The sequence below is a fragment of the Cibotium barometz genome, chromosome 36, assembly GCF_041138505.1.
Source record: "Cibotium barometz isolate CiBa-2024 chromosome 36, ASM4113850v1, whole genome shotgun sequence".
Lineage (NCBI taxonomy): Eukaryota > Viridiplantae > Streptophyta > Polypodiopsida > Cyatheales > Cibotiaceae > Cibotium > Cibotium barometz.
In genome coordinates, this window is record NC_141081.1 from 23,486,026 (window position 1) to 23,498,697 (window position 12,672).

The following is a 12,672-nucleotide window of genomic DNA, read 5'->3' on the forward strand; positions in this document are numbered from 1 at the left end:
ATACAATGTAGAAAGACATGTGTCCTCAAAGGAGTATAGGGCCATACTCGTGTGGCAGTGCCTGCAACATTGAAGAATATCTTGAATCTGGAGCTGAAGGGTGGAGGGCCCAAAACTTAAGAGGGTGAGAGTGTCTAGCTTTCTAGAGGGAGGCAACTCAATCTTTGATAACTGCACATGTGCAAGCCAAAACCTTCCGGATCGATCACGGGGACTAGAGTGCCGTGTGTATCTCATGTGCTCTATGTGGTTTGCCAAAGGTGGGGTGGGTTCTCGTGGCCGTCTATTGGGTCACACTAAAAAAAATAAAGTGTGATAATGGCTTGTGTGGGGTCCTGTAGTCCCCTCCTCTCTATGTGGGGGCATGAAGGCCTCTTGGTGTGGGCACAGTGGGCACATGTCTAGTAAGTACATCCTCAAGCATCTCTTATTACTATAGTGCATCACTCGAACAAGAGGGCTATCCATAGTCACCAGCGATGGGGGACGGTGACGGGGAATAGGGACGAGAATGGGACGGGGGATGGCCAAAAGTAGGGAATGGGGACGGGGGGCGGGGGACGACACTTCAAAATTAAAATTGTTAAAATTTTTTCTACTTTACACTTTTCTACTTTGCAAGTACATCAAAATAAACACAATTTTGCACAAAAAGATAAGCTTTTCAGTTATATTAGGCAAAATACCTTGATCAAAGACCGAATGGCCAAGGCGTTCATAATAGATACAAAATAGGAAAAGGGGCTACAAAATACAATGCATGGAAAGGCTCAAAAAATGGCAAAAGGAGCCAAGGATAAAGCCTGAGGATTGAAGCATGTGAAAAGGAGTGATCATCCACATGAAGTGCCCACCTCGTGGTCGTGGGTAGCTTGTGTCAAAGGAACATGAAGCTCATCCTCCCCTTCAGTGTCAGGGGCATGCTGCACCTCCTCTTGTGGGCTATCTTGTTGACTCATTTCCCACTCGGTGAAGGGATCGACCTTCTTTGTCATGTTCTTGCAAAGCATTCGAAAGTTTGCACTCACAAAGACAAGGTCATTGGGTCGTTCGACCCCAAGTCGGTTCCTCTTCTTAGAGACAATGTGGGCATAGGTGCTCCAAAGTTGCTCCAAGAAAGAGGAGCTGACGGCCTGGCTAAGAATGCACATGGCCAACTGCTGCTGTGGCTCAGGTCCATTTAAACCAAAGTCCTCCCACCATAGAGCAACACCAACCCTCTTGCGGTCCTCCTGTGCATCAAGACAACCAAAGGACCCTTGGAAGGTCCTATACTTGGAAAGCTGGTCTGTGATCTTGCGCCTAGCCGATGGATCAAGCATAAGACAATCCAAGATGATCTTCCATCCAATGCTTACCTCTAGGTCGCTCACCTGCTTGTTGCCTTGAAATTTCGGATCTAGCACATAAGCTACTGCATGCAATGGAGAGTGGTAGGAATTCCATCTTGTCACACACAAGTCATGGATTTCGTCATACTTCTCTTGGTTGGACACTAGGTCTTTGAACTTCTCTACCATGTGATCCATGGCCTTGTACACCTTGCTAATGCAAGGTTGCATGGCTTCCAAAATCCTCAAGATGTGGTCTATGGGCTTCATCATAGCATCAATGGTCTTCACATTCTCCCACCAAAATGCATCTTCTGCCCGCAACCTACAGTCCCTGCTGGTGTTTGTGCGAGACTCTTGCATGTCGGTGAACTCATCGCCAAGGAAGAGCCCCCTCAATATACTACATTCCCTCAACCGGCCCAACATGAGAAAGTAGAAGGCGAAATGGGTGTTAGAATATTTGAGGAGAGAGAAAGAAAGAAAGAAAGAAAGTTATATTAAACGTTTTCAAAATACCCATAGGGCCTATGAGACCAACACCAAATTTACATCATAGTCCATGTTGTATCTCGTCATGGAACAAAAGCTAAGAAAAAAAAGAAATATCAACTGATACATCATCATCATGTGGTACAATCATCCACTCGGGCCATCTAGGATATCTAGCATGGGTGATGCAAAGAGATCAGATAGCTGTGATACGTCCATGGAGTCGGGGGGATCTGATTCGAATCGATGTAGTGTATCCCGTATCTGCAATTGACGAGTCGAAGGTGGGCGTCTCGGGGGAGGTGGGCGTTTGGCCCACTGCAAAGTGTCAGCTCTAGCTAAGGTGACTCCTCGTGGGAGGGTAAGACCAGGGGGAGCTCGAGCTAGAAACTTTGTGGTGAGATCTATCCTCTCATCGTCCTCAACGTGTCACTGGAAGAAACTGGTGCTGGGCTGTTGGAGGTCCAGAGGGTGCTTGTGATCGAATCTCTGTGAGGAGGGACTCTCTATGTCTGTGGAGCTCAAGTAAAAAAAGCCCAAGGCAGTGCTAGTCAGGGTAATCAATGATCCAAGACAATGGACCAAATCCCTCTTTGAAAATGCACTGAAACCTGCCCCATATCTCATAAATAGACCGGGCAATGACAGATGTAGTGCTTCTCGGTTCTCTTGGAGAACTCATCCATTCCTCTCCCATTGCTGCTTGATGTTCTCGGCCGCTCTCGGCTGCTTGCTCTACTATGCGCTTCTCCTTGTCAAGCAAGGTAGTTGGCAAGCTCTCAGATGAGGGGTGGGTATAGATTGTGCCATACTCCCCAATCTTCTTGACCATGGCCTTGAAGTATTCTGACCTAACAAGAAAAGCATAGATGGTAGACCTAATGAGTCTACACTCTTGATAGAATTGTCAAACTTGAAAGCAACGAACGTGGATGGGTCATGAGTCATGACAGTTACCTCGCCGATTGAAATGCCGTGGTCGTGATAGAAGTAGGGAGCCACCGCCATGTCCACCTCCTCCTTCAAGATGAGGTTCCAGTTCTCCCCCAAGTGTTAATTGTCATCGTGGGCACATGGATTGAGAGGCGGTGGAGATGGAAGGTGTTGGTGTGGTGGACGAGGGTACATGTCATTGTTGCGGGATCAACAATCACTCGTGGTATCCTCCTTGCCGCTTCGACTGCCTCACAGACCGCGAGTTTGTCTTGAAGCTCGCGTCTCTTTTCCAGTGTGACATTGGGGCAAAAACGCACCTCGTGTCCACCCTCATGCAAGAGGTGGGCTCGCACTTTGTCAGTGCCACCCGTTCGCGTATATGGGCAAAGTTTGCATGCCCATGGCCGCGAACCACCTCTATGAGTGGATGTGGTATAGTTGACCTCCTTCCACCATCTCCATCCCGTCGTCCTTCAATGGGAAGCACTAATGGAACGTGAGGAGGATGCCATGGACCTTGGAGAGGGTGAAAGTGGAAGAGGGTGCTTGAGTCTTGAATCTTTAGAAGATGAGAGGAGGTTGGAAGTGGAAGAGGGTGCTTGAGGCTTGAGCCTTGAGAAGATGAGAGCCTAGACTCTAGAGGGAATGTTGGAAGTTGGAAGTTGGAGAGGGAGTGGGTGATTGAGCCTCGAGAAGTTGGAAGTTGGGAGTGGGTGCCTTGAGAAGTTGGAAGTTGGAGAGCGAGTGGGAGCCTCGTGTGTGTGCTATGCACGAGGGAGTGGGTGCCTTTTGTAGAATAAGAGAGGGGGGGGAAGGATTTGAATTTTGAGTGTGTGTGTGTAGGATAGAGAGACGGCCAGGTGACCGTTGGGTGGGCAACGGTCACTGGCCGTCCCCTGCCCGTTGTCCCCCACAACATCTCTTTCATGGGAATCCCAGGACGGCCGTCCCTTGTGGGAGACGGTCCCAATGGGGACGCCCGCCCATCCCCACTCACTCCCGCCACGGACAGGACCGGGAATGCATCCGGCCCATCCCTAGGGGACGTCCTGTCCATTCCTTGTGACTATGGGGCTATCTCATAGTACATTGGGCATCTGAACAAGTAGTGATTCCTTGACTGGACCTCTCCAGTTGAGCATGGTCTGTATATCTGAACCTCCCATGGGATAGGCTTAAACCATCCTGTCTCTATCTTGAGCCGGTTTGAGGAAACCCTGATCTGGCTGACAGCAATCCAACTTCTCAATGAAGCCATCATCTGTGACCGGTAAGAAGTGCTTATGGTAGAGAGCCGGCTTCGTAGGAAGAATGGGGTTCTTTGCCATGTGATTGTCTTGGAGGAGATGCTTGGGAGATCAAGGGATAGTTCACACAGCCACCTACAAGGCTTGCCTTGGTTTTGACATGGATGTTTGCATGGGGTTCTACATTGACACTGTTGCTTTTGTTGTCCACTTGTGTGTCACTATTCATGTAGCCATCCCATTTTCCATTGAATCTACAACTATATTTGGGACCTGTGATCAAAGATGTAGGGTTATGAGCTGCTCACAGTGCACACGGGCTCCCCTCAGCTTGGATGGACCATCCATGTTTAGTAAATCAATTTTTTGGTACATGGTTATGCAATTTTCAGTATATGTGGCAAACTATTGGCCAACTAAGTGTTCACTAGGAGTACTTTTTGGTCATCACAATGTATGCCATGTGGCACTCAGGGATTTATCCCATATGCTCAGCTCTTGTACTTTCCCCTTATATATTCAAGGGCTCACATCAATCAAATGTGTCCCGCACAACCTCACATGAAGAAAGCAGAAAGGAAAGTGATGATTTTTATTGGTGCATACTTGCTTCCCGGTCCTCTCTACCAAGGATGGTACCCCTCCATGCACATGTAGCAGCCCGTTTCCCAAGCGACATGCCCGTGTGAAGATTTTAAAAAAAAACCCAAAAGCCATGTGCTTTTTTTAAAATTAAAATGTTCACAAAGGCTTTTAAGCCGCCTTAGCCTACCATTAAGGCTTCACACCAGTCCTACAATAAAATTATTAAAAAGAAAGAAAAAAAAAACAGCCGACGACTATAGCCCGCCTCCCCTCTGTCTACCGGCCAGTGCACGCATTCACGTAAAAAAGAAGAAGAAGAAGGATTCTTCTTGTGCAAATCAGCCCGCAGTCGCCTCTCTCTCCACCCCCCCTCCCCCCCTCCCCCCTATTTTTACCTCCGTCCCCTACTTGCAGCCATGGGGCCCCTCTTCTCACTGACTCCTTCATGGCCTCTTTGGGTTCCGCACAACACCGAATCAGCAAACAGCAACCACATATATCAGGTGTGATCTTTCTTATCATTTGGGCTTCAAACCAATTATAATATGTGGCGTATATAGATATCTAAGACCTATCACTTCATAGTTTTCCGGGCACATCACATTTCTGGGGCTAATGTTACCTTTTATGGGTACAAAGCCACTCATAGCGTTACTTGGACACATCTCACCACCCCCAACATACGAGACTGACCTAGTTAATTGCAAACTACCAAACAATCAATGCTCAATGCTCAATGCTCGTGATATGATACGCAAATTGGTTAGTGACATCGAGGTGTCACGAACTCTGTGCACGTGCGTTTGTAACCCTGCCTCTCATATGTTCACGCAGTGGCTACGGGAACCTCCAAAATTTCAAAAATATCAAAAGTGAAAAGATCCAGAACTGCCACAGGGTATGAAATTTAGGCAGCCAGTGAAAAGAAAATTTCGAATGTGAAGTGCGGGGGCATTAAAAACGGTCAAAAGGATGAAGAATGTCGATTCAGCAACTGCACCTCCAGGGGGTGCAATTGCTGAATGGCTCGACCTTATGCTACAAAGGTTCAACGCATGGGCGTTTTTATTTTAACCATAAGCATATCTTCGCCACACCTTATTAATTACAGATGGTGGGTACTCGTTCAACGGCGTCGCTGCTCAGCATGCAGTGGTGGTGGGTACTCGTTCAACGGCGTCGCTGCTCAGGTGTGCTGCGCAGTGAGTGCCAGCAGCGGGGGTTCTGTGCTGGTCACGATGTCGTGACGTGGGCGGTGTCGCTGGGAAAGCGCGAGGCTTCTAGCTGTGAGAGTAAGTGATTGAACTTCAAGGGGCATCACCAGCAAAAGCTAGAACCATCATAAATTTAAGACTCAACCATACATGGGTAGTCAAAGCAAACGAAAGCCTCATGATCCAAGCCAAAAACTGGCATTAACATAGCTTGATTCATAAAACTCAACACATCAAACCCCAGAAAAACATCTCATAGGTATATACATCCAAGATTCACGGCCAGCATTGGCACCATAGTTCATATCAAGACAAGGCTGACATCATCATAACATGTCATAAACATAGGACCTCAGCTTTATGAACCATCACATCATATTCACAATACTGAGCCTTCAAGGCTTATGCATTCACTTTGCATTCCTTCAGCACTTCCACATCAACCCAGCAGCAACAAAGATACAGAATAAACCTTTTAAAGAAATCCTGACTACTGAATGGATCCTCCTGAGTCCCCACAATAACCAGAAAAACATTCAACCTCTGTAGTACAGGTCACTCTAGAAAGCACCCAACCAGATATGCATCTTGGATTAGCTTACAATTTTTGTCAGCATTCAGTGAAAGTAATCACTTATCTCCTCCATCCTACATGAGGGCCAAGTTGAGACTGAAGCTGTCGTTCCTCTCTCTGTATGCCTCCAGCAGCTCCCAAAACGGCAGCTCATACCACTATACCTCTTTTCTTCTGCAGCAGCTGTAGCGACTGTCAGTTGCCTGCTGAGGTTGCCTGGCCTCCCCAGTCACTCTCCTCTGTATACACAAACCGCGCCCACTCAAGCTTTATGCACACACCATAGTCTGCCAATCAGCGCAAAGGCTTCTCTCCTCTCTTGCTTCCCTGGTCACAACAGACCCTTGCCTTCCTTGTGTTGGCTGCATACCATGGCACACACTCATCAAGACTGTGTTTTTCACCTGCATACAGACCCTCCTCTCGTCGCCTTAGCTGGTCAACACTTCTCCAGCAGAGCTACAGATACACACCCAGCAGCCGGCGCCTCTTCCATCTCTCTCACGTCTGCATACACAGCCGGCCCTTCCTCAGAACGCCGTCTTTAACTGCTTCAAGAGATCACTTGATGTCTGTTCCCTGCAGCCCTTAGTAAGGCGATTTCCCTTCACAGTCGGCGTCCTTCGTCAGGCCTTCATCTGCAGATGGCTGCGGCTACGTCCCTCCCAGAACCTCCCCACTAGCACCAACACTTCCTCTCCTTTCTGCACCCCACAGGCTCTTCCTCTTACCTAGGCCCTCCCTTTTTCTCACGAACCGGCCCCTCCATGTCTATCTGCTGGTGCGCGCCAGCTCCCTTTTGAACCTATTCCCCTTTGTATACCTGCAGCTCACACAGTCTGTCAGTCTTCACTTCAGCAGAGAGGCCCTCCCTTGCAAGGCCAATCCCCTTCCTTCTTCTCGGCGACGATCCCTGCCGCCTGCAATCGCGACCCTCCAGCAGCTTTCGCCAACCTTCGAGAGTTCTCGCTGGCGGCTCCCTAACGCTCCCATGTGGCTATCCTTTTTATGGCCACCTTTTTATTATTTTTAACTCTTCTAAGACCTAAGAGAATGGCCACACCCACCTCTTCACACCAATACTCAATACTACCTTGGTCACATCTTAATTTGCCCATGTTCCACACGCCTTCTTCAAATGCAACTTGGTGCCCGCTGTACTTGGACGCATACACATTTCAAGGCAACATTAATCCCCCATGCTTCCACATCTTCAAACACATCCAGGTGCCCAGTCCATTTCTTGGACACGCACACACATTCAGCGACCGAACAGCTGAAATCAACCCCAGTGAACCTTATTCCAGACAGGCTTGTAACAAGCTCAACACCAAACCATTTCACCTGTACACCTGGCAACGCCCTCAAAAGCAAAGCCCTCCACACGCCATACATCTCATATGTACACAGGCACTTAATCCCATGCATCTAGATTTGCATTTAATAGCCTCACATGCATGGTTTCACACCATAGACGTGATGTGGCACGACATCCACCCCCTCTAAACCTGCACATCCTCTGGTATGTGCCACACAGGTCCTGTATCTTAGCAATCACATCTGAATGATTCTGCTTTCCCACCTGGATCAAATACCAATCGCTTTTGGCATATGTGCCATATCCTTTGCTCATATGAAGCTCTATCCTCACTTAGATTCCCTGCATATGCATGATTACCCTCATCATTCAAAGTGGGATGCTCTTCAAAATGATTTGCTTCAAAATTTTCCTCAGGCCATGTTTGAAGCCTTTGCACCACATATTGTATGGCCACACCAAGTAACAACTGCATTAACAGCATAGAACACACACTTGGTAGCATCCCATCCAAATCTACCTTGGCCAGATCCAGCTCACCCACTGACAAACATTCATTCTTCTCATCCAAAGACGGAAAAGCATCAACACATACAAAATCCAACAAGGCATCATCGAGAATAGCCTCCAGATCTGAATCAATCTCATCACAATCATTTGGCTTACATAACACCTACACATCCTCACTTGCAACCAACAGTTGACTAGCATCAAGCATAGAAGAGCCCAAAGCTGATGGGGATCTATTATATACCATGAAATCATCCAATACATCATCTAAGATAGCATCCAATCCAGGATCAATCGCATTGAAGCCATTATCATCTTGCAATCCCACATGTTGATTATCATGAACATTCATACCCCCATAGCTATATCCATTTGGTTGCTCATATGCAGCCTCTTGAGGCTCTGTGACCACACTTTGCGTATCATGCATGTTATCTCCCAGTATTTCTTGATACCTGTCTGCAGATGGGCTTAGATTTATGGGTCCCTCACCCGAGTACCCTTGAATCTCTATGTCATTGAACCCTGTATGATTCAAAAAGACAGATTCAATTTCCCTCTCCAAATCATCATCATAAACAGGCTTCCAAGCTCGAGATTGTTGCTCACAAATGTGGTTACAAGGTAACCCTGACACTGATGACATAGCATCATCCTGTTTATTGTTGGAACACCCTGTTAGCATTCCAGAATAACCCAAATCCAAAGAACCTTGGCAACCAGCTTCAGAAGCAACATCACTGTTGGAATCACCCATATCACTCACCCCCTCTAAATCAATCACACATACTTGTGGCCCGTCTGCATATTCATGTACATCATCCTGCTTATAAGCATCATAACCAGATAAGAATGCAGTAATGATAGCATCTTCTTCTTGTCTTAGATCTTCAAACTCTGCAATCATGCTTTCAGCAAGAAGCATTGGTTCCTGCTGTTCTTCACACATATGATACGACACCTGAGGAATACCCTTCAAATGAGCATTTTCGTCATGAGAATCCTCAAGTTTACACAGCTTACATGCTTCACAGCCCAAGAGGAAACTATTAGCAATGTCCTCTTCCTCGTGTACTGGGTCTTGAGCACCTGTCCTGAAGCTCTCTGAATCAAGTGTCTCCTCAAGCATAGGCATACACACATCATTTGGTATGATCATAGGACCCTGTATGTCTGCACCCTCAAACAAGGAAGACAGATTATACTTGCAGAGTTCACCCATTGCATCTTTATGAGGCTGTAGCAAAGCATCCCTTTTTGCACTGTGAAGGCCTTGTTGCTCACTAATGGCTTTTTGCAGTCCCAATTTAGCATAAACAGCCTCCACAATCTCTGTATCAGCCTTGAATAGCAATTGATTGTCCTCCATAAGACATGCATCAACAACCGCTTCTAAATTTGCTCGGATTGTTGCTGGAACACTATCACAGCTCACATTATACCTGGAACTCGCATAAATAAGTGCATCTGCAAAATCACTCCATCGTTTGGAGTGATACTCTGCTAGTTCCAGCACTTCAACTTTTAAATCAGGACTTACAAGGTATGCAAAAGATGCAATCATCATATTTTCTGGAACCCCTTGATTCTTCATCTCTGTCTCGTAACACCTTAGATAGCTTTCTGGATCGTAACCATCAAATATATTGACCCTGTCATACACCAATTGCACTGCAATTTCCACCGCTTCCTGAATTCGCTTTTCTTCTTCAATCTTCCTGAACCGCTCTTCAAGCTCTTTCATCTCTGCATATAAATGCTCCATTTTGCTAGCCATCTCTACGTACTCTCACCCCAGCGGTTTCACGTCGGGTTCACCAAAGATGTCGTGACGTGGGCGGTGTCGCTGGGAAAGCGCGAGGCTTCTAGCTGTGAGAGTAAGTGGTTGAACTTCAAGGGGCATCACCAGCAAAAGCTAGAACCATCATAAATTTAAGACTCAACCATACATGGGTAGTCAAAGCAAACGAAAGCCTCATGATCCAAGCCAAAAACTGGCATTAACATAGCTTGATTCATAAAACTCAACACATCAAACCCCAGAAAAACATCTCATAGGTATATACATCCAAGATTCACGGCCAGCATTGGCACCATAGTTCATATCAAGACAAGGCTGACATCATCATAACATGTCATAAACATAGGACCTCAGCTTTATGAACCATCACATCATATTCACAATACTGAGCCTTCAAGGCTTATGCATTCACTTTGCATTCCTTCAGCACTTCCACATCAACCCAGCAGCAACAAAGATACAGAATAAACCTTTTAAAGAAATCCTGACTACTGAATGGATCCTCCTGAGTCCCCACAATAACCAGAAAAACATTCAACCTCTGTAGTATAGGTCACTCTAGAAAGCACCCAACCAGATATGCATCCTGGATTAGCTTACAATTTTTGTCAGCATTCAGTGAAAGTAATCACTTATCTCCTCCATCCTACATGAGGGCCAAGTTGAGACTGAAGCTGTCGTTCCTCTCTCTGTATGCCTCCAGCAGCTCCCAAAACGGCAGCTCATACCACTATACCTCTTTTCTTCTGCAGCAGCTGTAGCGACTGTCAGTTGCCTGCTGAGGTTGCCTGGCCTCCCCAGTCACTCTCCTCTGTATACACAAACCGCGCCCACTCAAGCTTTATGCACACACCATAGTCTGCAATCGGCGCAAAGGCTTCTCTCCTCTCTTGCTTCCCTGGTCACAACAGACCCTTGCCTTCCTTGTGTTGGCTGCATACCATGGCACACACTCATCAAGACTGTGTTTTTCACCTGCATACAGACCCTCCTCTCGTCGCCTTAGCTGGTCAACACTTCTCCAGCAGAGCTACAGATACACACCCAGCAGCCGGCGCCTCTTCCATCTCTCTCACGTCTGCATACACAGCCGGCCCTTCCTCAGAACGCCGTCTTTAACTGCTTCAAGAGATCACTTGATGTCTATTCCCTGCAGCCCTTAGTAAGGCGATTTCCCTTCACAGTCGGTGTCCTTCGTCAGGCCTTCATCTGCAGATGGCTGCGGCTACGTCCCTCCCAGAGCCTCCCCACTAGCACCAACACTTCCTCTCCTTTCTGCACCCCACAGGCTCTTCCTCTTACCCAGGCCCTCCCTTTTTCTCACGAACCGGCCCCTCCATGTCTATCTGCTGGTGCGCGCCAGCTCCCTTTTGAACCTATTCCCCTTTGTATACCTGCAGCTCACACAGTCTGTCAGTCTTCACTTCAGCAGAGAGGCCCTCCCTTGCAAGGCCAATCCCCTTCCTTCTTCTCGGCGACGATCCCTGCCGCCTGCAATCGCGACCCTCCAGCAGCTTTCGCCAACCTTCGAGAGTTCTCGCTGGCGGCTCCCTAACGCTCCCATGTGGCTATCCTTTTTATGGCCACCTTTTTATTATTTTTAACTCTTCTAAGACCTAAGAGAATGGCCACACCCACCTCTTCACACCAATACTCAATACTACCTTGGTCACATCTTAATTTGCCCATGTTCCACACACCTTCTTCAAATGCAACTTGGTGCCCGCTGTACTTGGACGCATACACATTTCAAGGCAACATTAATCCCCCATGCTTCCACATCTTCAAACACATCCAGGTGCCCAGTCCATTTCTTGGACACGCACACACATTCAGCGACCGAACAGCTGAAATCAACCCCAGTGAACCTTATTCCAGACAGGCTTGTAACAAGCTCAACACCAAACCATTTCACCTGTACACCTGGCAACGCCCTCAAAAGCAAAGCCCTCCACACGCCATACATCTCATATGTACACAGGCACTTAATCCCATGCATCTGGATTTGCATTTAATAGCCTCACATGCATGGTTTCACACCATAGACGTGCTGTGGCACGACAACGAGTGCATCAAGCAGCGTCGCGAGCCGCTTCTACAGAGATGGAGCCTGCACCACCCAGGTGGGAACGGGATCTGGCAACTTCTGCTTAGTTGGCGGCCAGTTCACCGGAGCGTTCTGGTTCAATGGCAGACGCCGATCGCTCTTGGGCGATGCTGGTTCGAACAAATGTGATAGCGTGATGAAGCCAACAGGAGTCGTCTACACAGAAGATGCCTCCCAGGGCCACTGGATGCTCACTTGCTCCGATGCAGCTGAGTTGTTCTCGCAGATGCAGAATGTGACGGATGCAGAGAAAGTGAATTGGCTGATGGCTCGAGGTGCCACCTACGTCCTGCTCTGAAGCTATAGCTCCAAGCAAGGATCTGTAATCTACGGCCATTACAGATCCTTGCTTGCAGCTATAGCTATAACCTTTTGGGAAATTGGGACGTAGCTGCGTTACAATTTATTCGCCATGCAATGCAAGCTTCAGAGCAGGACGTAGGTGGCACCTCGAGCCATGAGCCAATTCACTTTCTCTGCATCCGTCACATTCTGCATCTGCGAGAACAACTCAGCTGCATCGGAGCAAGTGAGCGTGAGGGTGGGGATATAGTTCA

The 12,672-nt window shown here is 47.6% G+C and overlaps 1 protein-coding gene across 1 annotated transcript; it reads left to right on the forward strand.

Annotated features, from left to right (window-relative positions):
- The first annotated feature begins 5,520 nt into the window (after positions 1–5,520).
- LOC147617640 (uncharacterized) lies at positions 5,521–12,413 on the forward strand. The gene is made up of 2 exons (XM_086775477.1): positions 5,521–5,831; positions 12,077–12,413. Exons 1-2 carry the CDS (start codon positions 5,614–5,616, stop codon positions 12,411–12,413), a joined length of 555 nt encoding a protein of 184 aa, XP_086631603.1. The 5' UTR covers positions 5,521–5,613.
- Positions 12,414–12,672: the final 259 nt, after the last annotated feature.